Source organism: Patella vulgata, chromosome 7 (genome assembly GCF_932274485.2).
Source record: "Patella vulgata chromosome 7, xgPatVulg1.2, whole genome shotgun sequence".
NCBI classification, from domain to species: Eukaryota; Metazoa; Mollusca; class Gastropoda; family Patellidae; genus Patella; species Patella vulgata.
The window spans coordinates 24,845,902-24,872,934 of NC_065885.2; the positions used below are offsets into that span (position 1 = coordinate 24,845,902).

The 27,033-nt window shown below is 38.1% G+C and overlaps 1 protein-coding gene across 1 annotated transcript in view; it reads right to left on the bottom strand.

Moving 5' to 3' along the window:
• Positions 1 to 8,194: 8,194 nt before the first annotated feature.
• LOC126828029 (5-aminolevulinate synthase, erythroid-specific, mitochondrial) overlaps positions 8,195 to 27,033 on the bottom strand; it is a 32,051-nt gene continuing 13,212 nt past the window's right edge. Inside the window, 9 exon segments of the mRNA XM_056102265.1 lie at positions 8,195 to 8,536; positions 9,104 to 9,232; positions 9,996 to 10,135; positions 10,309 to 10,473; positions 10,833 to 11,012; positions 11,185 to 11,369; positions 12,057 to 12,273; positions 12,517 to 12,558; positions 13,157 to 13,225. Of these exon segments, the coding sequence (XP_055958240.1) occupies positions 8,195 to 8,536; positions 9,104 to 9,232; positions 9,996 to 10,135; positions 10,309 to 10,473; positions 10,833 to 11,012; positions 11,185 to 11,369; positions 12,057 to 12,273; positions 12,517 to 12,558; positions 13,157 to 13,225 (1,469 nt within the window).

A 27,033-nucleotide genomic window follows, 5' to 3' on the forward strand; every position in this document is an offset into this window, starting at 1 on the left:
GGCACTTGGAAAACTCGACGCTAGCCACACTGCCCAAGCCGTTGCCAATCACTTCAAGGTCAATGTTCGGACCATCTACAGGCTTCAGCAACGCTTTCGGGCCACCAACAACACGGATGATCGCCCCCGAACTGGTAGACCAAGGGTTACCCCAATGCGACAAGACCGCCATGTTCTGCGATAGCACGTGCTGAATCCCTTCACACAGGCATCTGAGACAGCATGTCAGACAGGGGAACTCACGGGAGACCCATCAGTACCGATACAGTGCGCCGACGTCTCACCAGAGAGAACATCCATTGATTGCCGTAGACCTTACCGTGGACCGATCCTCACCCCTCGCCATCGACGAGAACGTCTACAGTTTGCCAACAACTCCAGAACTGGCGACACAGGAAATTGAGAACTGTCCTGTTCACAGATGAGAGTCGGTGTTACGTATCAACTGCAGATGGCAGGACCAGAATATGGCGTCGACGTGGCCAGCGTTATTTTGACCAATGTGTCATGGAACGAGACTCGTGGGGTTTGGGGTGGAATCGGCCTGAACAAGAGAGTGGGTCCTGTGGTGTTCCAAAATCTGGGGGGAGAGGAGGCGACCTGACAGCAGTGCGCTACATCGATCAAGCTCTCAGACCCCACGTCATACCACATTTCGCACGTCATCGAAACAACTTTTTCCAGCATGACAACGCCCGTGCCCACAACGTCAGATTTACTCGGGACTTTCTACAGCAGAACGATGTCAACGTTATGCACTGGCCAGCCCTTAGTCCGGACATCTTTGGGATGAAATTCAGAGGACACTTAATAACGTCGTACCGAGATCAAACACGGCCGATGGATTGCGCCAGGCTTTTTTGAGAGTGTGGTTCCAGGTGCCAATGGCGTTCATCAATCGTCTGGTCCACTCCATGTACAGACGCTGCGCTTCTGTTATTGACACTCTCGGTGGACATACCAGATACTGATGTATAGACTGTGTACATACTCTAAACATTCTCGTAATGTCTTGGAATTGTGATGGATTAATCACTAATGTGTCAGCATGCTGTTCACAAAAACTTGCTTTGATCCATTTAGTAAGTAGTTTTCTAGAATGATTTGATTAAAGTGCCTCTCTGATTTTGAAATCATACTGACGGTTGTTTGTTTTTTGCTGTTTAGTATATATACACCAAGCCTTAAATCAGTTTCGCACATTTATAGTCACTAAATAAACAGTCATGTTGTACTTAATAAGCTATGGCCATTTAATCATCCATAAATAATACACCGAAAGATGGTTACGAGTGTCGGCCATAACACCCGGCCTTTGTGAGTAAAAAATAGGTTACGTGCCTTTGTTGTGAAATTAGTCTCGCTTAACCAGTCTACCGACCATTCTACGTCTGATTGACAGGCCTGGATAATCAAGACTAGATTTTTCGCGAAGGGATCTTTAGCAGTGGGAGGAAACAGGAGGACTCGGAGAAAACCACGAGGTTGGACAGCCGACCCTACTCCTTGTCATGTACAACCGGTGAATCGAAACCACACCAGATGACTCAATGACAGACCTTATGATACAGCGCACACGCGCTAACAATTCGACAGCTCCTGTTTGAACTCTGGATCACATGCCCTCGTTAAAAATATTGCATGTTAATAAATTATGTAACAAGTCATATATTCATTAAATTTTCTTTTATTGCTTTGAAATATGTCAATGTTAATCATATTTTATTAAAATTTATGAAGACAGTTGATGGATTTGATGGAGTGGGTTGGGGATGTTGGGGGCGGAATGGTTAGCGCGCACGTTGTATCATACGGTCTGTCCTTGAGGCAACTGGCGTGGTTTCGATTCCCTGGTTGTACAAGACAAGCAATCCCAACATGGTCTCCTCCCACTACTAAAGACCCCTTACGCTCAAACGAATGATTGAAATAAAATTGAACCGCGTACAGTTAGTCCCGAAATGACCTAATTTGTGTTAAGTGGACGTTAAACCACATTTATATCTCTCTTTTTGATGGATTGAAATTACATACCGGAATTTCACGTCTTCCTGCACGAACCCGGCATACGCCAGTGTGGCCTTAAGAAATAGATCTAACCCAGCCTACTTATATTTTGATTTTCACTTGTGAGTGGGCCTTTCACCCTTTAAGGCCCAAGTGGTTAAGTTTTAAAATAATTTCTTGTTTTATGATATTTTATAATTGATTTGGGTTTGGTTAGAGTATCCACAAAACTATTTTTAAGTTTTGCACATTCTGCTGAAGGGGATGGTAAAGGGGTTATTTATTTTTAGTATAGATGTGAGTTCATAGATGCTCTAAGCTCTGACCTTATGTTCGGTAGTGAAAGGAAGGACTGTCAGCCGGGGCCCTAGGGCCCGCCGCCTGTCCGACCTAGGTTCAAGGATGCAGCCAAGCATTGTCGTGCCGTAGGCCTTACCACCAAAAGAAAAACGGCCCCCACAGGGCACCCGACGTCCCTTCGCGTAGGATCGTCCGACTAGCAGTAGCCCTCGGGATGATCACTTATGGTCCCGTCCGTTGGGTCTTGGGGTGGGTCCCCTTATCTTCACAGAGTAGAACACTCCTTTCGTCCCTGCGGAGTCACATCATCATATCTAGGATACCAATCTCACACACGAATTCGTAGATAAACTCATAGATCTCGTGTTTGCTTACTTAGCCCCCCAAAAAATCGAATTAGCCCCCCCCCCCCCCAAATATTTCGCCAACAATAATGATTTCTTAGGAGCGTTCTTAGCTGTAGCCCCACCAAATCTTTTGAGCTGGATACTGTAGCACCACAGGTCTTTTGTCTGACGTGAAGAGCGGATAAGGGGAACCGGTCGCCACATCCTACGTACGACCCATGCATCTTTTCTTACTACATATTTCTGTAGCCTTGTGATCGTCTAGAATTTGTCTCTAGCTGTCTTTACTTCTGCTTCACGTTGTGTATTTACTTCTTACAGTTTCTTAAGACGTTTGTCTTACCAGGAATAACAATGCAACAGTTCGTTTCTACATTTTATATAGCATAGCCGAATACATATGGATACAAGCATAATAGATAACAATACTAGCTAAAACCATTTCTCAACCCTATCCAGGCTCGCGGCTGTCTAGGAACTCAGATGAAACCTCTCTGGAATCTAATGGAAGTCTGACTTGAAAGGTTCAAATAGATATCTTATATAGCACTCACGTATATCACGCATAAATAAGCGTGTTCATGGCCCTGAACTGGTGTAATTAACGATATGATTGGTTACTTTAAACCCAATGACGCAATCGTACTTTTCCTTGCACATGTACTCTCTGTGGTATTTTATAGACACATGTTATGGCTAAATAACTCTTTTTTATATAACAATATGTCATTTATACGATAAGTTGATTTAGTACACACTACAAATGTGAATATGTTTGAAATTACTAACTTGCCAAAGATATTAATTAATGAAATATAAAGTCATCTTATTTCTCTATATATTTAAAAACAATGTCGCAACGACGATAGTGCTACACTACGGGCCCAATCTGGTTGCCCTTTGCCAGAGACTTTTCGTACGCTAGGTAGATCTGGGTCAGCAGTTCGGGACGGGCGTCCGATCTCTGATTTCTTATGGATTCCAGACTACTTAGGGAGTCGCTGAGGACAACATAGTTTGATTTCCTTTGGCTGGATATCCACACTACGGCTTCTGTGATCGCATACATTTCTGATGTGTACACAGAGCACATGTTTGGCAGTCTATTTGCTGCCTGTATCTCTTTCCCCGGGATATATATCCCGATGCCCGTCGTACCGGGTTGTGCGATCCGTCCGTGTATATGTGAGTCCATTTTGACCAATTGTCCTCGATATGAGCTAAGGAGAGATGCTTGGCCGCCAATTGGGTATTCCCTTTGTCGACCCTCAGAACGAGGGTGGTATCTACCGGGGATACTGGAAGAGTCCAGGGGGCCCTGGTCGTATCTTCTATAATATTAATGGTGAGTTTATCGAGACCGTAGTCTATAACCATTTCGCCGACTGCCTGGCAGTATGTCTTCTTGGTGTTGTCCCTGACTCTTGTGAACCTCGAGATTTCGCTAAAGGCAGGACACCTTTGACCAGGCTGCCCTGGTCGTATCTTCTATAATATTAATGGTGAGTTTATCGAGACCGTAGTCTATAACCATTTCGCCGACTGCCTGGCAGTATGTCTTCTTGGTGTTGTCCCTGACTCTTGTGAACCTCGAGATTTCGCTAAAGGCAGGACACCAATGCCCCAGGGTCAGTTTTTTTCAGGATGCGTTGAGTGCATGTTACTACATATACTATTCAAAAAAAGTAGGGGATATTTGATTTTTAAGTGTTATTAAAGTCACCTAATGAAACTGACGAAGAAACAAATGACAAAATGAAATGAAGTTCACATTCATCGATTTATTCCAAATGATCGTTAGACTAAGTAAGGCACAGACTGACCATTATAAGGGTAAAATGATACCCGGGGTCAAACAGCAAAGTTACCACAGCATCACAACCAAGTCAGTAACGGGTAAATCCTCCTCTGTTTGCCAAACAAGCATTGATCCGACGTGGCATACTCCTAATGAGACGTCTAAGGTCATTTTGGTCCAGATTGTCCCATTCCTGTTGCAACGCAGCAGCAAGTTCTTGGACATTGGTAGGACGTTGTTGACGTTGACGTAACCTCTGTCCAAGCATGTCCCAGACATGCTCGATGGGGGAGAGGTCGGGACTCAGTGCTGACCAAGGTAATGTGGTGATGTTCTGTTGTTGGAGGTAACCTGTAACGATCCTGGCCCTGTGACATCTTGCGTTGTCATCCTGGAAGATGAAACGGCGGCCATGACGTCGTGCGAACGACACAACATGGACTGCCAAGATGTTGTCCCGGTAGTACTGGCATGTAACACCATAACAGAACCACCCCCAAATCGATCATGTCTGATGACGTTAACGTCTTGGAAGCGCTCGTTTCGACGACGCCACACCCTCCTACATCTGTCCAAAAAATCAACAGTGAACCTTGAATCATCTGAAAACATCACATTGCTCCAGCGTCGATTATCCCAGTGTTGACGATCCCTACACCAACGACGTCTTGCCTGAATGTGATGATCTCTCAAACAAGGGATCACGCGAGGACGTCGGGCGCGAAGGTGACCCCTATGCAGTCGATTCCGAATCGTCTGGCCACTCACTCTCACACCAGTGTCTGTTTGAAGACGAGCGCTGATCTGATTTGCTGTGATGACACGATTTCTCAAGGCCAAGGTACGGATAAATCGATCCTGGGCTTGAGTTGTCGCCCTTGGTCGACCTGAGCGTGGTCTGTCCTGTACAGATTGTGTATCACGGTATCTGGACCATAGCCTGCTTATGACAGACTGAGAAACATTCATCGTCCGCGCCACAACCGCCTGTGTTGTGCCGATCTGTAGCATGCCAAGGGCACGTAACCTTTCATTTTGGGTAAGCCGACGCATATCAAAATTTGTTTTCTGGTCACTAAAACAATTAAACTGATGTTTCCACCCTGGAATTCAATGCCACAATGACTGTAACATTCAAAGTCAGAGTCGTGCAAATCTTGGGTTGGACCCCCATGATGATCCCAAGCATCACCTGCATTCCATGCGGTAGCTATTGGTGCGTTTGGGCGTCACATGTAACTGGAAATGTTTCTTCTGTTAGGTTCTATAGTGACTTTTTTCGTAGTCATTTGCATATTTTAATATTATGCCCCCAAAATCAAATATCCCCTACTTTTTTAGAATAGTATATTTGATATGCGGTCTCCATTTGACTTTCCTATCAAAGATTACACCAAGGAACTTGGTTTCATCTTTGAATTCTATGTACTGACCACTGAGCTGCAGGGACATCCGCAAAACCTCGGGGTCCTTGCATACAAGCATACCTACAGTTTTGGGTGGACTTACTGTCAGTAGACTCCTGCTTATATAGCGCACGTATTTCCTTTGAAGAAATCATCTTGTCATGGTATGATGCACTGTTATACACAGATCATGTGTATCTTGTAAAGGTCATATTGAATTGATTACATGTTTAATTAGATTATAGCCAGCTCGTGCCTTAACAGAAGTTTATACAGAGTTGAAACGTCAATATCATATATTATCAAAAACCAGCAGAGGTCATAAAGTTCTATGCACCTAAATGATCGTTCAATTTGATGAAAGGTATAGATCACTTTGTCACATAAGCGCAAATCGGAAATAAATTATGACCTCTGGATGGTCCACAACAGGGCGACCTTCCGTTGCACGGATTTCCGAACTCTAGTCGAACTATCTTCATGCGAACGACATTTAGTTCAACCTCTGGCCGTGACCAGTCGTACCATGTGATAGAGCACGGTCGGGATAGTTCAAGGGTGTCTAAAAAGGCTGGTACGCGTGTAGATTTGTCTGAAAAATATAAAATTGCCGATTGCCAATGTGTTATTTACACAATGGACCGTATTGCCGGGTCCTTGGTAACACCCGGAAGTTAGAGAATGGGGGTTAGGGTACAGATATTAACAACTTTGATTTTTATTCGATTTTTCTTGATGAATATGACAGATTAAGATCTTCTTATTCGAATATATATATACGCCCACGACAAAAGACTTTGTGGAATGATCCAAGTTACCAGTTAACCCGGATGGAGTCAGCGTTGTAAGAAAATGTTTTAAAAGCATTTCTTCATCCCCATCGTCAAAAATGTAGTTTTAGAAATGACAAATAGCAGAAAATATAGCAGGCGAAACAATTGACATGGGCGCCGCCATATTGAATAGCCAATTGTCCGGTTCATTTGCGTTCGGGTGCTGGTTCAGACTGTAGTCGCGACCACAGTTTACATCCGAAGGTCGTCCTGGGTATTATATGCTTTTACATTATTTGCGTAAAAGGGGGCACAAGCTAAAAATGTGAGTTTTTGTACAATCAGTGGCCATAAACCAAGAAGTTATGGTTATAAACATACATTGTACGTTTCATCAAAATCGGATAACAATTGTGACCTCTAGAGTGTTCACAACCTTGGTAATATTATGTATATATTTGTCCAGTTCAGCATCACAGGAAATCACCATCGATTGCAGTGCTTTCGTGGTTAAGGGATTAAAAAAACATAAAAACCTCATTGCTGAGTAATTTTACCAGAAAGAAATCGCTTAGAAAGCGTCTCAGATGATCTAGACCCTCGGGAGCTTCCCTGGATCCTAGCCTAAAGTCCTAGGACGGTAGTTCCCCCACCCCCACCCCCCACACACACATATCAAGAATTGCTTCCGCCGGCCCTGTGACCATAATGCACATATACATTGCAACATTTTATCCCCTATATGAAGGCAAATAATGAGAGTCCAATCGGGCCTGAAAGGGTTAAGGTACTGCCAATGATCGGCGCAGAATTTTATTCGGTTTAATGGGTGGACACTCTAGGCGAATCCTTCGCCCGATTCACCAGACGATTGCGCCATCTTTCACGTCACATGTCTTCAAACAATCACTTAACTTCTCGATATAATTAGATGATGAGTGATGATTGGCTAATTAATTCAACAATCGGGCGAATGCTTCCGCCAGGCGAATTTCTACGCCGATTGATTCGGGCGAATCATTCGGCTAGCGTGTCCATCGCCTAAGAAACAATAAATACCAAAATTTTAATGTATATTTTTTTTTTTTTTTTTAAATATGTTACTTTTAAAATAACATGAAATTACAAGTTAGAGGGGTTTACATTTGAATATTCTTGACTAATATGGAAATTTCAAACGCATAACATTGGCTGTGGCTACTTAAAATGTTCATTTATATGCTTACATGGGTAATGCGAGAAATGGATTTTATGGCTGAGAGAGAGAGAGAGAGAGAGAGAGAGAGAGGGGGGGGGGCAACGTTCACTCGACACAAACTAACATATGGTTTGATTTTTTGAGGAATCCCACGAAGTCAATTTACATTCTGTATTCTATTCTGTTATTTATATGTGAGTTTATTCAGATTTTAGTTTGTGTCAAAAAGTACAGAAGTTGGAATCATGTATTTGTGAAACCTTGCAGCATAATTTCTATATAATTAAAGATATCAAAGAATGCTATATAAGATAAAGTATCTACAGTGATATGATGTTAATAAATTAATTGTACTGTAAAATTCGTCATGTATAGAGTATTTCAGTTTGTAAAGAGGAATAAGTACAGTTGGAGCGAGCACAGATTGGATCACTGGAAAATAGATCTTCAATCTGAAGACTTTTTCTGCAATTTTCACATTTTGGCGGGAGGATTGGTTGGTAAAACTTCACATTATAGGTTTTCCAAACCTTGACAATACTTTCAACAAAGTAATCCATCATTTCCTTAGAGTGATGAGGTGTTGGAGCTATACGTAAGCGTTCTTCACCACGAGCAACAGTAGGGTAGTTAATGGCCTGTACATAAATTCCAAACTCACTGATTAACTCATTTGATAATCTGGTTGATAACTCAGCATCCCCAACCTGAAATACAACAGCTACTTAAAGATGCATTATGTAACAAGATCAAGAACTGATCGTTCTCGCAGAACTGGTCGTTCTTGCTATAATAGTTTAAAACAGATAATGAAAAATATATTGGGTTTAAACGCTTATATGGCGCGGATGTTCTAATCTATTCAATATCGCAGCAATGGTCTAGAGAGTTTATTATGACCTTGTCATGTGAATAAATGTTAAAATAATAATTTATAGAACATTTGAATCCAGAAAAAGACCCGCAATAGGAGATCTAGTTTTTACATAACGCACCTTTAAATTGCTTGCTTAACTAACATAATTTGTTAGCTATGCGTAAATATATATGAAGTGTTCTATAACGAGTAAACGTGCTCTTCAGAGCTAATTCGTCAACCAATAAGCAAACAAACTTACTCCAATTCCCTTCCATTCTTACTTTTTAATAATTCTATTTTATAAATATTGAGTAAATGGAATAACAGTCAATTACACAATAGAGTCATTTTACAAAACTTGCCTTACTAAAGACCACACACAGGTTATCCACCTTCAATGAAGACAAGTACTCACGTGTATAGGAATAATGTGACTCGGTGAATGGATGGCAGGAATACCACAAGATACTAATTTTTCACGTAGATATTTTACATTTTCTTGGTGTTTTGCTCGAAGTTCTCTTCCTTCTTCACTGGCTAACACCTATCAACATTACAAGGAACATTTCATTGATTGTTTAATTTTATTGTCAATTAAAATACAATTTAAATGAAAGGAAATAAAATGGTGCTACAACTTGCTCTTGTTTTGAATTTCAGCTTTCTTCGCCAACACGGGAGCGAACCCCAGACCTCCTGGTAAGTGAACCAGCGTCTTACTCACTGAGCCACCGAGATTCCCGTAAATAATTTACACGTAAAACTAATATTCCTGATTTTCAAGCAAGTATCCCTTTCTCATCAGCGCAAGTGAGCCGCGGTGGCCAGGCAAAAGTTCCCTCATAGCAGAGTGCATAGCGTACGCCCGTCTTCACTAGCCCAGCCTATGCAGAATATTAGGACGCCCATTTCATTTCTCAACAGTGCAAGGCGAGGGTCTTATACGAAAACCTGGGGTCTTATATACACGTCGGCGTGTTCGTAAAAATGTTTTGACAGCTGGAATTCAACGAAGAGTCGGCGGAAACGTCGCTGTGTGGAAAAAAATCCCCCCCCCTCCGTATATATAATACATGGCTCATCTTCATTATCCCGGTTGGTGCGGAACAGTAAAATTAAACCCAATTTCATTTTTTTTTTCACTTCATTGCAAATGCCACCCCCATTACAGTATTGTTTAGATTTGGCCATATACCTATTTTAGTGACAAAATTAATTTACAGATACGTTGTTTCAGTTTAAACATTTCGTAGAAATTTATCCTCAAATTTTAGAGCGTCATATAATGTAATTAAAAAAATACCAACCTTAATGGAAGCAAGGCAACCACTGAGTACTGTTGGCGGTAGACTTGTAGTAAAAATAAAACCAGCTCCATAACTTCTAATCATATCAATAGTATTACTAGAACCAACTAGATATCCTCCCATATTACCAAATGCTTTACCTGTAAACAAAATCACAATTCATTCCATGATGAAGTTTATTCAATTATAATATTTAGTATTCATATATAACAATAGATTTTTAATCCATTTCTAAGAAAGTAAAACTTTGTAAAATATCTTCGTAGCTTGTTTTTTAAAATTAATGTCTGAGAAAATTTTTTAATGTTTGTACCAAGAGTTCCTGTGATCAGATCCATTTCTTTAAGACAACCGTCTCTTTCACCAATGCCAGCACCACTATCGCCATACAGACCAACAGCATGTACTTCATCAACAAATGTTAAAGCACCATATTTATGAGCTACATCACATAGTTCTGTAAGTGGACATATCGACCCTGCAAATATTGAAATATAAATAATTTTTCTGACAAATCGGTTCATTGTTTTACTGACATGTAAAGAAACAAAAAATGTATTAATAAACTATGGAAGCTTGTAACTACCATCCGTAATTTCTACTTTTCGCCCCTTCATGACGCGAAAGTCGAAAAGTCGAAAAGTAGAACTAGTTACGACAAAATGTAAGGCGAGAGCACGCACACCAAGCAAAAATCGACTCGGAAATAGGAAAGTAAAAAATAAAGACACCCATAAACGTGATACATAATATGCAAATGTTCTGGACTCGCCATCTATAGAATGAAACAAAACATCTATACGAACACGAAAACAAATTTAAATATTCTATACTCACCATTCATGGAATGAACAGTTTCAAAGGCTACAATTTTAGGCACATCCGTTGCCACTTGTTTGAGAAGATGTTCCAAGTGGTCGGGATCATTATGACGGAAAATATGTTTTGGAGCACCACTGTTCCGCAATCCCTGAATCATAGAGGCATGGTTTCCAGAATCGGAGAAAAAATGGACACCTAGACAATAAAGGATAGATGCACATTTATTTACAAAGAGATTAAAAGGAAATACCAAACATAACTGCTGAATTTGGATCAAAGTTTATTTTAAATATCTGTCTCCAGTCTCAAACCACCGAATTCCTGACTGATATTTATTTAAATAAGTTAAAAGTAATAATTTACAAACCTGGTATTATTTTTCCCAATGTATAAAGAGTTGTGTCATTAGCGACATAACATGAAGTAAATATCAATCCAGCCTCTTTTTGATGAATTTTGGCTAATTCTTCTTCTAATTCCTCATGAAGTGGTGAATTACCAGATATATTTCTAGTACCCCCGGCTCCTGCTCCATGTTTTTCTAACGAATCCCTGTACAATACATTTTAACACAGCGATAAAGAGAATGAATTGATAAACAAAAGAATATTATATCAAAGTAAGATCAACATTTTAGATTATTTCTAATTCGCGTAAGTCAATGAGAGAGAGAGAGAGAGAGAGAGAGAGAGAGAGAGACGGGGTTTAACGTCCACTCGACAAACTAGGTAATTTCGGGACTTACATATGGTTTAATTTTATTTCAATAATTCGCTTGCGCGTCGGGGTCTTTAGCAGTGGGAGGAAACCGGAGAAAACCCACGAGGTTGGACAGGCGACCCTACTCCGGGGATTCGAAACCACGCCAGTTGACTCAATGACAGGCCTTATGATACAGCACGCGCGTGCTAACCATACGGCCATCCAACCCCCTGTAAGTCAATGATGTAAAGCCCGTTTTCCATGTACATATTTTTCGACGGCGAATGTAACGGGAGAGTTTCCATGTAAATGGCGAGAGCGCGCGCAGAAACGCGTACATGAAAAACGGGCCCCAACACTAAATTTGACTTATTTTAGTAGTGTTCTTTACATTGGTACCTATGCCTAACCAGATTTACCTTTAAACTAACGCATGTTATCAAATCACAAAGATATCAGTTCATCCCTGTTTTAAAGTAATAAAATATTGAGTCGTCTAAAGATTTATAAAATATACATTATTTATTTTCAACTTACTTGACAGCATATTTAACTTTAGGATGCCAGCTCATTCCAAGATAATCATTACTACACCAGACTGATATATCCCTCTTATCACCACTATAATCCTTAGCATATGGAAACTGAGTTGCATCTCTCATTACTTTCTTAAATACACGGTAAGTATGGTCATTCTTTTTACTTTCCAACTGTCTATCAAAAAACCCCTCATAATTGAAAAAGGATGTCTTTTCTGAAATAAAGTAAAGCACGCTTGCATAAGCTAGGTGTGTAAACTGAACTGTTGACTACAGTCTATAGTCAATAGATAATTTCAGTTAAGCGCGAATTAACAAATTAGTTATACAATCGAATGGACTTGACTTCAGCAACTAAAACCTAATCTAGAATACCACACACTCAGTAATAAAAGAATATAATAATATAGAATTCAATATTTGGTTTCTTACTTTTTAAATCGAATTTTATTTGATACCAGTAATATATTTAATATCTGATGGAATAATTTCTAATAATTATAAAAAAAAATAAAATATAGATATTAATAGTATACCGTGGACAATGTCGTTAAACATCAAAGAGAAGAATAATGATCAACTTGATGATTGTTCTATTAGAAAAAGGCTAATTTATTATTTTGTGAAACACCTCTCACGGTGTTGGTTATTTCGTATTTGCCGTATTTCAAACACTATCCTTTTGCCAAAAGCGCTCATATGTTTGAGAGATCCCCAAAGTCAGCACATTTTTTTCTGGTATGGAGACACCTATAGTGAAATTGGTCACGGATCCCAACTATTTTCCTCAAATAATAACGATATCACTAGCAGCAGTCACACGGATCTCAACATCTAAATCCAGTAATACGAGAATAATATGGACAATAAATTACATTATCGATTTTGTTATAGAATTGATTTCCTGGAATGATACATTATCTACGGAAAGAAACATGGGGCATTTTGAAGCCCAAAAGACATACAGTGTCATGTGTACGAGTAAACTGACAATACTCATTTCAAAGCAATTATGTTGACAATAATCATTCAAGACATTGCCTGCCTCATATTCAAATTCTTAACAGAATAATAACAATCAAAAAATCAGAAAACGTACACGACGGATTATGGTTTCCTGTTATTTTACGTATTCGGATTTCACTACATTTTCACTAACAAAAGGTGCTAATGAATTGATTCCCTTTTAACCCTTCTTTAAAAAAACTTATGATATATTTACCAGGGTTTATTTCTAAAGCAGTAGAATACTTCTTTTGTTGAGCAATAATGTGGCACTTGTCGGCATATTGACATATTTTGTTCAGGAAAGGACTGGTTAAAACCTTCATCTGAAATATAGTGTTAAACTCTTATTTCATCCGAAGAAAAAAGACAAATATACGTGATTACAAAGCTAAATAATCAAAACTGTGTAAACAATCCAAAGAATATGTCTTCAATTAATATAACCTGTCAACAAATTAAATCTTCAAAACGAATATCACTAAAGACCCATATACAACAAAATCAAATAAATTTGAAAACAAAAATGAGACATTTTATCCAAAACCACCAATCACAATAAAAATAACAAGAAACTCACTTTCAAGCAAACCAATTTCTGCAACGACAACCACTCTAGTTACGTCCAATAAAGAAATGTTCAGAAACTTCAGCAATTAAACTTATAAAGAACAACAATAAAAACTGGATATCAGTTACGCAAAAGCAGACTTATGTAATATCCACAGAACCTTGACCTCACCTGTTTAATGGACGTATAGACCTTAAAATAGACGAAAATGGGCCACTAAATCATATTAATGTAATATGTAAAGTGATTACATTCAATTTTTCAAAAACATAATATCAAATGCATTCAAAACATTCAATCACAATAAAATAAAATAGCAAGAAACTCACTTTCAAGCAAACCCATTTCTGCAACGACAAACACTCTAGTTACTTCAAAAAAGAGAAATGTTCAGAAACCTCAGCAATTAAAAATATAAAGAAAAACAAAAACAAAGTTATGATGGATATCTGTTACGCAAAAGCAGATTTATGTAATATCAATAGAACATTGGCCCGAAATGTTTTAAAGTGCGTATAGACCTGTCTTATGAGATATGCTTTTCTTTGTTCATTACAAGTTGCGCTCGAAACCATTATATTCCTAGAGTACAAAACACCATGTACTGGTTATAAAATGTTCATTTTGTCTTAAATATTGTATATTAGGATCCCATATTTTCACCGTAAACTAGTAACATCAATATCAATTGAAATAAACCAATATTGAATTCCAATTCGTGATTTTATTTTCGAATTTTATGGATAATAGAGAGTTAGTAGTTTAGCGTCTTTAATTGCATAACATTTGTTTTACTATATGTCAAGTTCCTTATATAAATATATATATATTTCTGTATCCTCATATATACTCTTCAAAAAAAACGTAGGGGATATTGAAATGCAAATACCTATGCAGGTTGCGATATGATAAATAGTCATGGACATTTGACATGCTTTGAGAGTATGTTCACAGATGAAAAACATGTCGCCCCAACAGAACCACTGCGCCGCACATGCGACACGCAATAGCGCCATACACGTGGGAGGGGTTCATTGTCAAATTTGACACTTCAAGGAAGTGTTGATGAAAACTGCCGCGTGCTGGTTTATCTATCCATGTTTGCTTTCCTATCGGTTCTTGCATAAGATTTATCTTTGCTTTAGTGTGTTACGTTTACTTTGATCGGGAGACGTGTTCGTCGACGTCAACGTCAACCGACAACGCTGCAAGAATTGGCCGTGGCACTGCAAGAGGAGTGGGTCAGATTGCCCCAAATCGTGATTGGACGGTTGATTAGGAGCATGCCACGACGAATTGCTCAATGTCTGCGGATTGGTGGAGCAATTACCCATTATTAAGATAAAAATCAAAAACGTCCATTTTCACTTTTGATGGTGTATCTCTTTGCGAGTGAAATGGGACTGTCAGATAAGCCGCCCATATGAACTGTTTATGTTCATGTGTAGGCAATTGGCCTGGTATTAACATACACTGGTTACCTCTAATAAAAACAGCAGTGCATTTCAGCAGTTTTGTATTGTTTCTGTCCCCTACCCTTTTTGAAGAGTTTATATAATAGATTACCTTGACAATAGATAATAAAAAATATCATTTTGACAAAAATTAAATATCAATGTATAGACGTATTATGCAATCTTTATTGAGATTAATGGACAAATTCAACTCTTTTAAACGTGCTCTTAAAACCTATCTTTAAAGAAAATACTTACTGCGATGAAATTTTGAATAGTGTATCTGCATCTCTATTGAGATTAACCGTCAATTTTAACCCTTTAAAATGTGCTCTTGAAACCTATTTTTTGAGAAAATTGTTTAATGTGAAGTTTTAGTTATTACTTTCCTGTTACATTTTTAAATAATATTAAAGGTAAAGTTTAAGATTGTAATGTGTTTATAGAGGTTTTAGTTCATTTATCATTTCTAATAATTTTAAAAGTATATTTTTAAATTTCAATTTTGTATATGTATACAACGGCTTTAGTCTGTTATAGGTACTTTTACTATTTTTAATCACCTTAAAGTAAATTTGTAAAATTTAAAAGTTAAATTGGTTATATGTTTGTAAGGCAGTTTGAATTTTGTTGTATTGTGAACCGTTTTATTAAAAATAAATCTGGCAGTACACGTAACAATAACAAAACATGTCATTACCGTAATTATATAATCAATCTGGTTAAAATACAGATCCTATTTCGTTTCGTTTTTATAGTTCAAAATTTCATTTTACTTGTCTTTACTACACTAGGATCTGGAAGAGTTGTTATTTAACTCGTGTTCTGAATGGTGTCGGGGATAAGCCAATGAAACGATCTCTTACAGCGAGCTTTAGACGTGTTTTGCACGGAACTGTGGGTAATCTATTAGTAACACCAATGCTGATTGGTTAATCATATGTCTGACGTCATAAGGTCAAAAGTCGGTCAAAAGAGGTTTTAGTTCATTTATAATTTCTAATAATTTTAAAAGTATATTTTTAAATTTCAATTTTGTATATGTATACAACGGCTTTAGTCTGTTATAGGTACTTTTACTATTTTTAATAACCTTAAAGTAAATTTGTAAAATTTAAAAGTAAAATTGGTTATATGTTTGTAAAGCGGTTTGAATTTTGTTGTATTGTGAACCGTTTTATTAAAAATAAATCTGGCAGTACACGTAACAATAACAAAACATGTCATTACCGTAATTATATAATCAATCTGGTTAAAATACAGATCCTATTTCGTTTCGTTTTTATAGTTCAAAATTTCATTTTACTTGTCTTTACTACACTAGGATCTGGAAGAGTTGTTATTTAACTCGTGTTCTGAATGGTGTCGGGGATAAGCCAATGAAACGGTCTCTTACGGCGAGCTTCAGGCGTGTTTTGCACGGAACTGTGGGTAATCTATTAGTAACACCAATGCTGATTGGTTAATCATATGTCTGACGTCATAAGGTCAAAAGTCGGTCTTTTGACCCCTGACGTGACCTATTGCTTCATGTAGTGTAGGCCATCGAAAGATAAAAAAAACGAAACGAAATATAGATCTGTATTTTAATCAGATTGTTATATAATTAACAGATACTTATAAATAGAGAGCTTAAAAAGTGTGTATAAAGTCGTATATTTACAAGAATAACAGGTGGGGGTTTATAAAATAAATTAAATATTTCAATCTGGTGACAATTGGTCAATGAAATTCGATTCCATGTGTCTCCGTTTAATCGTATCGCCAACTTTCACTTATAAAACTGAAAATACTAAATTTAATACCTAAATAACAAACGTTTTTATAATGTTTAAAAGCTTTTAAAACAGCGCGTATTGTTGCGCTTAGTTAGTAACCAGATCTCCTATATAATAACTTTTGCACGGCTACATACAAGAACATAAACTAAATTTTTAGTGCTACAGTTCTTGTTGCTGCCGGTTGAGAAGTGCTTTTTACGACCCTCAAGGTTTTGGGGTATAGGTTCAACGCGGCGAGAATTCACAGCCACTTTGACTCACTCCGTTCGTTTGACACGTTCCTCTCTGGTTAGATAAGCTAGTGATTTGATTACAGGTGGTATCTATTTATCTCGACGATCGGTGCCTGAAATACTGAAAGGCTGTATTTCCGACAGACTATTTATCAGAAATTTCGTTGGAGATTCGCCTTCGGCGCCCACGATGATTCTTCGCCCCTGAATTACTGCCAGGCTGCATTTCCGACAGTCTATTTTCAAAACAATATCCTGGGGGAGGCTCTCTGGACGGATAAGCTAGTGTTTGGATGACAGGCGGTCTGGTCAGCTCCATTTATCTCGGCCCGCAGTATCTGAAATACTCCCAGACTGCATTTTCGAAAGTCTATTTTCCAAAATTTTCGGAGTGTGTGTGTGTGTGTGTGTGTGGAGGGGGGGGGACCCCCGTTGAGCTTCGCGCTTTCGACCCTGGCAAGGAGAGGACCACTCAAACCCGTTCGTTTGACACTTCCCTCTCTAGTGATCAATTTTTCAAAATTTTCGCGTGGAGGTCGCCCACCCCCTTCCCCCGCAGGGGCTGGCGCCTGAAGATGGACAGCTTTGCCCTTCCTTCCACCGGCGACTGGCGCCTCCACTAGTTACTGCTCATTTTAAATGTAAAATTAATATTAAAAAGGGTCCTGTGACATTTCTAAGTAGAAAAAGTAAACTGACAGTTTGAAATTTATCTCTAGTGAGTAATTTGTTAACGCCAGATGGTTGACGTTTACTATCGATAAATTCTTAGCTATGAAAGGAAAAATTTTTTAGTATGATAAATATGTTCAAAAAATTATGTGTTGAAATGAAATTAAATCATAGCTATGGCGTAAGCGTTTGTATAAAATGACCATTATGTGGAAAAGTACATCTATCAATACATAAAAACACATACTTATGGGAAAAAAAACAGCTACTTATTTATGATGGACTTATTAAATAACTTAAATATTGTGTTTTTCATCACCCCTACTCATTCTTCAGTACTGTGGAAAATACGACCTTTGGTATTGTTATTTTTATTTTTCATTTTCCAAAGTATGATTATCAATATTATCTGTTATATCAACTCCATCATTTTAAGATTTATTACAACAATCATTTCGATTATATATTTCGAATTGTCAATAAATATATAAAGGTTAGGATGACTTGTGTTGCGGTTTTGTTCAATCTTGAGTGGACAAATTTGAGGTTGTTATTACTATTAGTCCTGGGTCCGCCATGTACATATAAAACAATGTTAAGAAAAATATAAAAAAATATTTCTACTTCCGAAGTTCAGAATTTGAAAATAAACAGAAAATTTATTATAAAGGAATTCTAATAAGATAACAAAAATTGACTGAATGATGGTGAACTCGAAGAGTGAATTACAAAATTTCGTTCGTTCGTTCGTGGGGTTTTACGTCCAGGAACGAACGAAAGCAATTTGAAACAATTCATCCTTTATAGTTAAGCAAGTATTAAACTCAATGTAATCTCGAAATATTACAAATATTTGTCAAAAACATAAACTTACTCCGATTTGATATTATCGCTTTGATGTTGAAGAAAGCAAAGTGTAATATATAATGAATAACAATAATCATTACATTAATTACATCTTTTTATTAGTACCTTAACGAGACGCGCAAAATTAATATGTGATGAAGACCTCCTCGATAATGAATTACAGCATATCAACCATGTCCTTACAGAATTCAATAACTACCCTGCTAATACAGTTAATGCCACCATGAAGAAAACACTGACTCATACCTGCAAACCACCCACTGCCATCAGAAGAACTAGCCCGCTTTTTATCTCCATCCCATTTATAGGACCAGCTAGCCACCAAATAAAAAGAATTTTAACAGAGCAAATCGGTGCAGAGGTAGTGTTCAGTAGCGGAACCACACTTAAAACTATGTTAAAAGCTGATGGTAGAATACTAAAACCAAAAGAGGACCCAAAGGGAGTCATATACAAAATAAATTGTGAGTGTAATGTGGCCTATGTGGGCGAAACATCCCGTCCAATTTCAATCAGAACTAAAGAGCATCAGACAGCAGTTAAAAAACAAGAACAAAACAAATCAGCGCTAGCAGAACATATCCACCAAAACCCACAGCACCAAATCAAATGGGAAAGTACAGAAATACTAGCTAGAAACCTATCAACATGGAAAAGCAGAGTTCTTCGCGAGGCTTTGGAAATTCAAAAACATAAGCCAAAATTAAACAGAGACTCAGGACATTTCCTCCCAAATCTTTGGGTTGATTTATTTAATTCTTAATCAGTGTGTGTTAGTGATGGGAAGTGTCTGTGGTCATAAGTGTATGACCCCCCCCCTTTATTTCATCTTGTAGTTAAGGTTTCACTTGTGATGATTGTTTCTATCTCTGACTTTCATCTCATCTTATAGTTATGGTTTCATATAGTTAATTAGCGTCTTGATGTTACGGTTTCATGTAGTCAATTATCCTCTAATCTCTTCCTTTTGTATTATTAGTAGTCAATTATCCTCTAATCTCTTCCTTTTGTATTATTAGTGTTATTCTTTCATCATGTTAATTTATATAACTTCTTTGATCTTGATAATGCGTTGTTGATAGTATTGATTATTCTGTTAAATGGTTTCCACTTGTTACCTATATATTGTACCACATTTATTGTTGATTATCATTATTTGCTTGAAAACGATATCTGTATGTGTATCGAAACGTAGCATGTTAATAAATTCAGAAGTAGTATATCCATATAAGTGTGTTTTATTTTTAGTGAAATCTATTTCTATATGTCTTATAAGGATTATCTCTTTATCAGTGGAAAAGTCCAATGCTGATTAGTTGGGGGTCAGTAGTATTTTGGCGGGTAATAAAACTTGTAGTTGAAATGGGGTGCAATCGAAATGGGGTGTAGTCGAAATGGGGGTGAACCATCCAAACATACCATTGTAGGCACTATTCCATTCTGTCAGTAGTATTCTATCTATTATCATAGCTACTTACTTGTTTAACTTTACTCAATGGCTACATTTAACACTTTATTAGTTTTTGTTGAATAACCCCCCTTTGATCTTGTTGTTTTCCTGTATGGTTTCATGAATTGTTTTTATAGTTTTTCTGTATATATGGAAAACAGTAACGATAACCCCATTGATTACACTATTAAAAGATAAAAATGAAATCAGTTCTTACAGGCCGATAACTTTGATCCCTAGGTTGTGCAAAACACGTAAGACTAAAGTTAAATAACAGGCTAAGATATTATTGTGAAAGTAATGGATTAATTAGTCCAAATCAAAGTGGATATATACAGCAGCGCCCACTATTGATCATGTTGTAAGATTACAACATGACATCATGACTTCGCTGTCTAAAAAGAACAATTATCTATATATGTGCAGTATTCGTCGACCTGACCAAGGCATTTGACTTTATAGTTTGGTGGATGGCTTACTTTAAAAAGTATATGGACTAGGGGTAACGGGACGAATGTTCCACTGGATCGAGGATTTTCTAAACGATAGGCAAATACAAATTCTCAACGAGCAATAAATATGAACCCGAAAATGGCACACCCCAGGGTTCCGTTATAATATCAGGGTTCCGTTTTCAATATCATGTTTAATGACCTTCAATCTAATAACTACATTAAGAAACTTATTGACGTAGCGGTCTATGCAGACGACAGCTCAATCTGGCATTCCGCGAATAACTACGGTACGGTTAGAACGAGAATGCAAGAAGCTTTAGACAAATTGTCGAAATGGTCCAATGACTGGAGATTTCGAATATCTGTTTGTAAAACAGTAGGTATGCTCTTCTGTAGGGACCGTGGGGAAGGGGTACGTGTCGTCTATGAAACTGGAATTGAACAACATCCGAATCGAATTTTAAAAATCAGGCAAAGCTTCTAGAGGTGACCTTTGATCGCAAAATGACTTTCATACCCTATATAGAAATGTATTGTTAAAAAGAGGACAGAATGTAATGAATGTAATGAGATGCCTGACGGGCAGGTCCTGGGAACCAAAGAACCCACCCTGCTAAATAATGATATTATAGGTCCATGATAAGATCAATATGTGACTATGGCTGTGTTGCGTTGGTGAGTGCAAATAAAATAGCTATTGCTAAACTAGACAGTTTACAATATCGGGCAATAAAGATGGCAACGAAGGCTTCATTTGGCACAAAAAGGGAAAGTCTGTTACAAGAAGTAGGTGAAATGTCCTTCGAATTGAGGCCCAACGAACTAACATTGAGATACTGGACTAAGATACAATATCTTGGGGACGGCTGTCAAACATTTATGCGTTCAAAAAATTTCAAGGAAAAAATTCAAAAGAAATGTTAAATCAGAGACCCAACCGTTCGGTCACAGAGCAAATGATCTATTAAAAGACCTAAGATTAGATCACTATCAGATTACTGACAAGTTATTTTCGTATCAAGCCCCATGGACTCTATTAATCCCACACTATGACAAAAGCATAAGCAATGTTGTTAATAAGAAAGAACATCCACAAGGAAAAATGATCATCTCATGTGAAAATATACACAGGCGGATCTCGCGATCCAAACACAACCAAAACTGCATTAGGTGTTGTCATTCCTGAATTTAATATATGTTAATATATCAAGAAGGCTACCAGATGGCTGCTCCATCCATACCGCAGAATTAAGGTCAATATCCACAGCTCTTGAGTGGCTGGTGTCATCCACCGTTGAAAGAGCAGTCATTGTGTCAGCATAAAGTCAACAATCCATGATAAAACAACATCTAGACCAGAAATTGTCCAGAATATTCAAGCAAGTGTTTGTTCCTCCCGAAACAAAAATAAACACTAGTCATGGACAGATAACTGGTTGTGTAGACAGCTACATGCTTTAATAATATCAGAATAAATTGACATTAAAATAGTTAAATAATCGATGACGCTGTGAACGGTATTAAAGGACTTTTAACTAACCTTTAACCATATGGAACTTGTTGGACGAACAGTTTTTGATATGTACATAATCCACAGGTCCGGCTATGTGGTTTTTACTGGGAGCACTTCGATTTTCCACATACCGCAAGCGGATCCTTTTTCCCCACCGTGTTTTTTCTATCCGCACTGATGACGCAAAACACCAGTCAACTGGACCCCCTGATTGACCTGTTTTTTATTATGACAAAGGGAGAAGATGACCCGCCCTCTCTTCTCACTTTTGACTTTTTAATATAAAAGGACTTTTTTATTTTGTGTTTTTATCAATTCTAAGGTGACTTTTGATATACACGGATGTTTTTATTTTGTGTGTTTACCAATTTTCAACCCATTTAGTGTAAATGATTTAATTAAATCAACCTGTCCATAATATCATATTTAATGTATTGGACGTTAAATCTTTAATAAACAACAACAGCAACATTTGTATTACTGTATTAGCTTGATAACGTTGAGAGAATACTCTTCGAAACGTCGCACAAATAAATAAGTACAGTAGCTGGAGGTTTTCCATAATAAGTATGTTTTAATAAATGCCTGTTAAAAGATTAGTATATATATCATTAACCCCTGTACAAACTCAACGCAACTCACTAACTGTCCATTCTTAACATCTAACTATCCATTCTTAATACCTAGCTATCCATTATTTCAATTTTAGAATGGACAGTTACCTGTTAAGTATAGACAGGTTTCTATTAAGAGTGGATAGTTTATTCCGCTGGGAACAATATACTAGTTGTTACAATCAATATATTCGTACAATTTAAAATAATAACCAAACACATTTACAAATTTAATGGCGATATCCCCTTTTTTTCTATCAAATTAACATTTCAACGAGAAAGACATGTCTTTGCATTTGAGAGTGAAATGCCGTTCAGGTACGTTATTAGAATTAGAATTATTGTACGCCAGTCATTTACTTTTTCAGCTTGTTCGGTATCACTTGTAGGTTTATAAGTTCTTTTATGCAATTAACCGTTCGCCTAAACCAGCTTCGTATAATTGTTGCACGCATCGTCCCCTAAAGTTTCTTTCAACAGTTTAATGTTATACACTTTGTGTTCTTTTGACTGCTTGTTTGAACGGAAGTAGATGATCTCATTGTCTGTTCTGGAAGGAGTAATGAAGGAGCAAGATCAGCAAATCTGTGACAATTCAAACAACACTCAAGAGGTCGATACTGAGGAGGAGGATGACACTCAAAACTGAACGCGCTGGAACTTATTCTATGACAGTGGACAGCTGAAGGTCATTTAACAGCTCAGTGATATCCAAAATTCTCTTAATGTGTTCCTTGTCCCCGAAAACCTGGGGACAGACATCAAGATCATCAAATTTGAGTCAACAGTTATCGACTTCCGGTCATTTGGAGGTGTTAGCGGCCATTTTTGACATAATACGCCAACATCACTTTTTAATGATCTTAATCTGTTCTTTGCCCCCAAAAAGCTAGAGAAAGACACCAAGATCATCAAATTTTAGTTGATAGTTATTTAGTTATGATCATTTTAAGACGTTTCGTTGGCCATCGTTGACGCCATCTTGAAAAAAAACCCCCACTTTTTCGGGGGTCCTACTTTGGTAAACTTTTAGTATGTTATAAAGTACACTAAACTCTACCAGAATCAGTTGAGAAACCTTTTGTAGCAATGTTTTTGGGGGTTGAGAGGCTATTTTCCATATATTGACCTGAATATTGTTTATTTTTAACACCATACATTCCCCTTTCTTCATTATAGACACACACTCTTAGCATACTCAACTTACGGTTTTCGATGTACGCCTCGCCCCCCCCCCCCCCCGCCCCGCCCTTCCTCACAACAAAGTGCAAGAGCCGTAAAGGATGCATGTTCTTGAAGCACGACCGAGAGTTACAACCTTGATATAATGTACGAAAAAAAAGCCCGCGGTCTTCCTTGTTATGATTTATCAAAAGGGGTGACTAAATTTTAAAGGTCGACAAGAAATGACATTCGTGGCATTAAAAGAGTTTGTTACATTCTTTGTGGCAGTTTCATTGGTTCACACAGTATTTCCCACAAAGAGATGTAAGAATAAAAAAAAAAGTCAAGTTCAAAGCGGAGCGAACTCAGCAATTGTAAATATACTGTTCATGTTTTTATATAATAAATGATATTATATTTAATATATGTAATTGGCACTCAGTTGTATGTATAAAAATTGCAAAAACAGCATCTAAACGGCAAATTAAATTCCATTGAAACATGGAATAGACACATTTCATGTTTATATAATGACATGCCAAGCGGAGCGATGCGAACAACTTTATTAAAAATTATAATTACATTAAAATACCCTACATTCGGTCCAGCAACTAACTCAATATATACTATTCAAAAAAAGTAGGAGATATTTTATCTTTAAGTGTTATTAAAGTCACCTAATGAAACTGACGAAGAAACAAAGACAAAATGAAATGAAGTTCACATTCATCGATTTATTCCAAATGATCGTTAGACTAAGTAAGGCACATACTGACCATTATATGGGTAAAATGATACCCGGGGTCAAACAGCAAAGTTACCACAGCATCACAACCAAGTCAGTAACGGGTAAATCCTCCTCTGTTTGCCAAACAAGCATTGATCCGACGTGGCATACTCCTAATGAGACGTCTAAGGTCATTTTGGTCCAGATTGTCCCATTCCTGTTGCAACGCAGCAGCAAGTTCTTGGACATTGGCAGGACGTTGTTGACGTTGACGTAACCTCTGTCCAAGCATGTCCCAGACATGCTCGATGGGGGAGAGGTCGGGACTCAGTGCTGGCCAAGGTAATGTGGTGATGTTCTGTTGTTGGAGGTAACCTGTAACGATCCTGGCCCTGTGACATCTTGCGTTGTCATCCTGGAAGATGAAACGGCGGCCATGACGTCGTGCGAACGGCACAACATGGACTGCCAAGATGTTGTCCCGGTAGTACTGGCCTGTAAAACGCCCTGCAACAACATGTAAAGCCGTTCTTCCAGCAACAGTGATGCCTCCCCACACCATAACAGAACCACCCCCAAATCGATCATGTCTGATGACGTTAACGTCTTGGAAGCGCTCGTTTCGACGACGCCACACCCTCCTACGTCTGTCCAAAAAATCAACAGTGAACCTTGACTCATCTGAAAACATCACATTGCTCCAGCGTCGATTATCCCAGTGTTGACGATCCCTACACCAGCGACGTCTTCTGATTTGCTGTGATGACACGATTTCTCAAGGCCAAGGTACGGATAAATCGATCCTGGGCTTGAGTTGTCGCCCTTGGTCGACCTGAGCGTGGTCTGTCCTGTACAGATTGTGTATCACGGTATCTGGACCATAGCCTGCTTATGACAGACTGAGAAACATTCATCGTCCGCGCCATAACCGCCTGTGTTGTGCCGATCTGTAGCATGCCAAGGGGACGTAACCTTTCATTTTGGGTAAGCCGACGCATATCAAAATTTGTTTTCTGGTCACTAAAACAATTAAACTGATGTTTCCACCCTGGAATTCAATGCCACAATGACTGTAACATTCAAAGTCAGAGTCGTGCAAATCTTGGGTTGGACCCCCATGATGATCCCAAGCATCACCTGCATTCCACGCGGTAGCTATTGGTGCGTTTGGGCGTCACATGTAACTGGAAATGTTTCTTCTGTTAGGTTCTATAGTGACATTTTCGTAGTCATTTGCATATTTTAGTATTATGCCCCCAAAATCAAATATCCCCTACTTTTTTTGAATAGTATACATGATAAGTTTTCAAACAACTTAAAGAACAATATTGGTGTCAGTCATTATCACATATGTGATAGAACTGGTTAAACACGTTCCAAATATAATTTTAACACATACATGTAGATCATTGCTACGATAGAGGCGTTATGATTTACAAAAAACGGAAGTGACGAACTCAAAAGGAAAACACGAGTTATCCTTCTATATAACTGGCTGAATTGACGAGTGATAACAGATACACGGGCGAATTTCTGCTCACTAATCATTCCTTCGAAGACACAGAGATCATTGCTCCTATAGATGCGTTTTGAAGATTTCAAAAACCGGAATTGACGAACGCAAAAGGAAAACACAAGCTATCCTTCTATATAACTGACTGAAGTAACGAGTAATAACAGATACACGGGAACATTTCTGCTAACTAATAATTCCTTCGATGAACAAAAGTTGTTATGTGAGGTTGTGAGAGTATATCTGATAATTCAAAAAAGTAATCGAATGTCACTAGATAAGGAGAGAGAGAGAGAGAGAGAGAGAGAGAGAGAGGGGGTTTAACGTCCACTCGACACAAACTAGGTCATTTCGGGACTAACATATGGTTTAATTTTATTTCAATAATTCGCTTTCGCGTAGGGGTCTTTAGCAGTGGGAGGAAACCGGAGGACCCGGAGAAAACCCACGAGGTTGGACATGCGACCCTACTCCTTGTCACGTACAACCGGGTATTCGAAAGCACGCCAGTTGACTCAATGACAGGCCTTATGATACAGCACGCACGTGCTAACCATTCGCCCCCCCCCCCCCTCTCTAGATAAGGAAAAACAAGAAAAAAAAAGAAATAGTCCGTACATTCCCTTGTTTTTTGAATTTTCAGATATCCTCCCACAGTCTCATATAACAACGTTTGTAGCACCATGGGCCTTTCTGACCGACATGGAGAGCGGGGTGGGAAAACGGTCGCCACATCTTACATACGACCCATGCATCTTTTCTTACTACATATTTCTGTAGCCTTGTGATCGTCTAGAATTTGTCTCTAGCTGTCTTTACTTCTGCTGCACGTTGTGTATTTACTTCTTTCAGTTTTCTTAAGACGTTTGTCTTACCAGGAATAACAATTCAACAGTTCGCTTCTATATTTTATATATATATAGCCGAAAACATGTATACGAGCATAATAGATAACA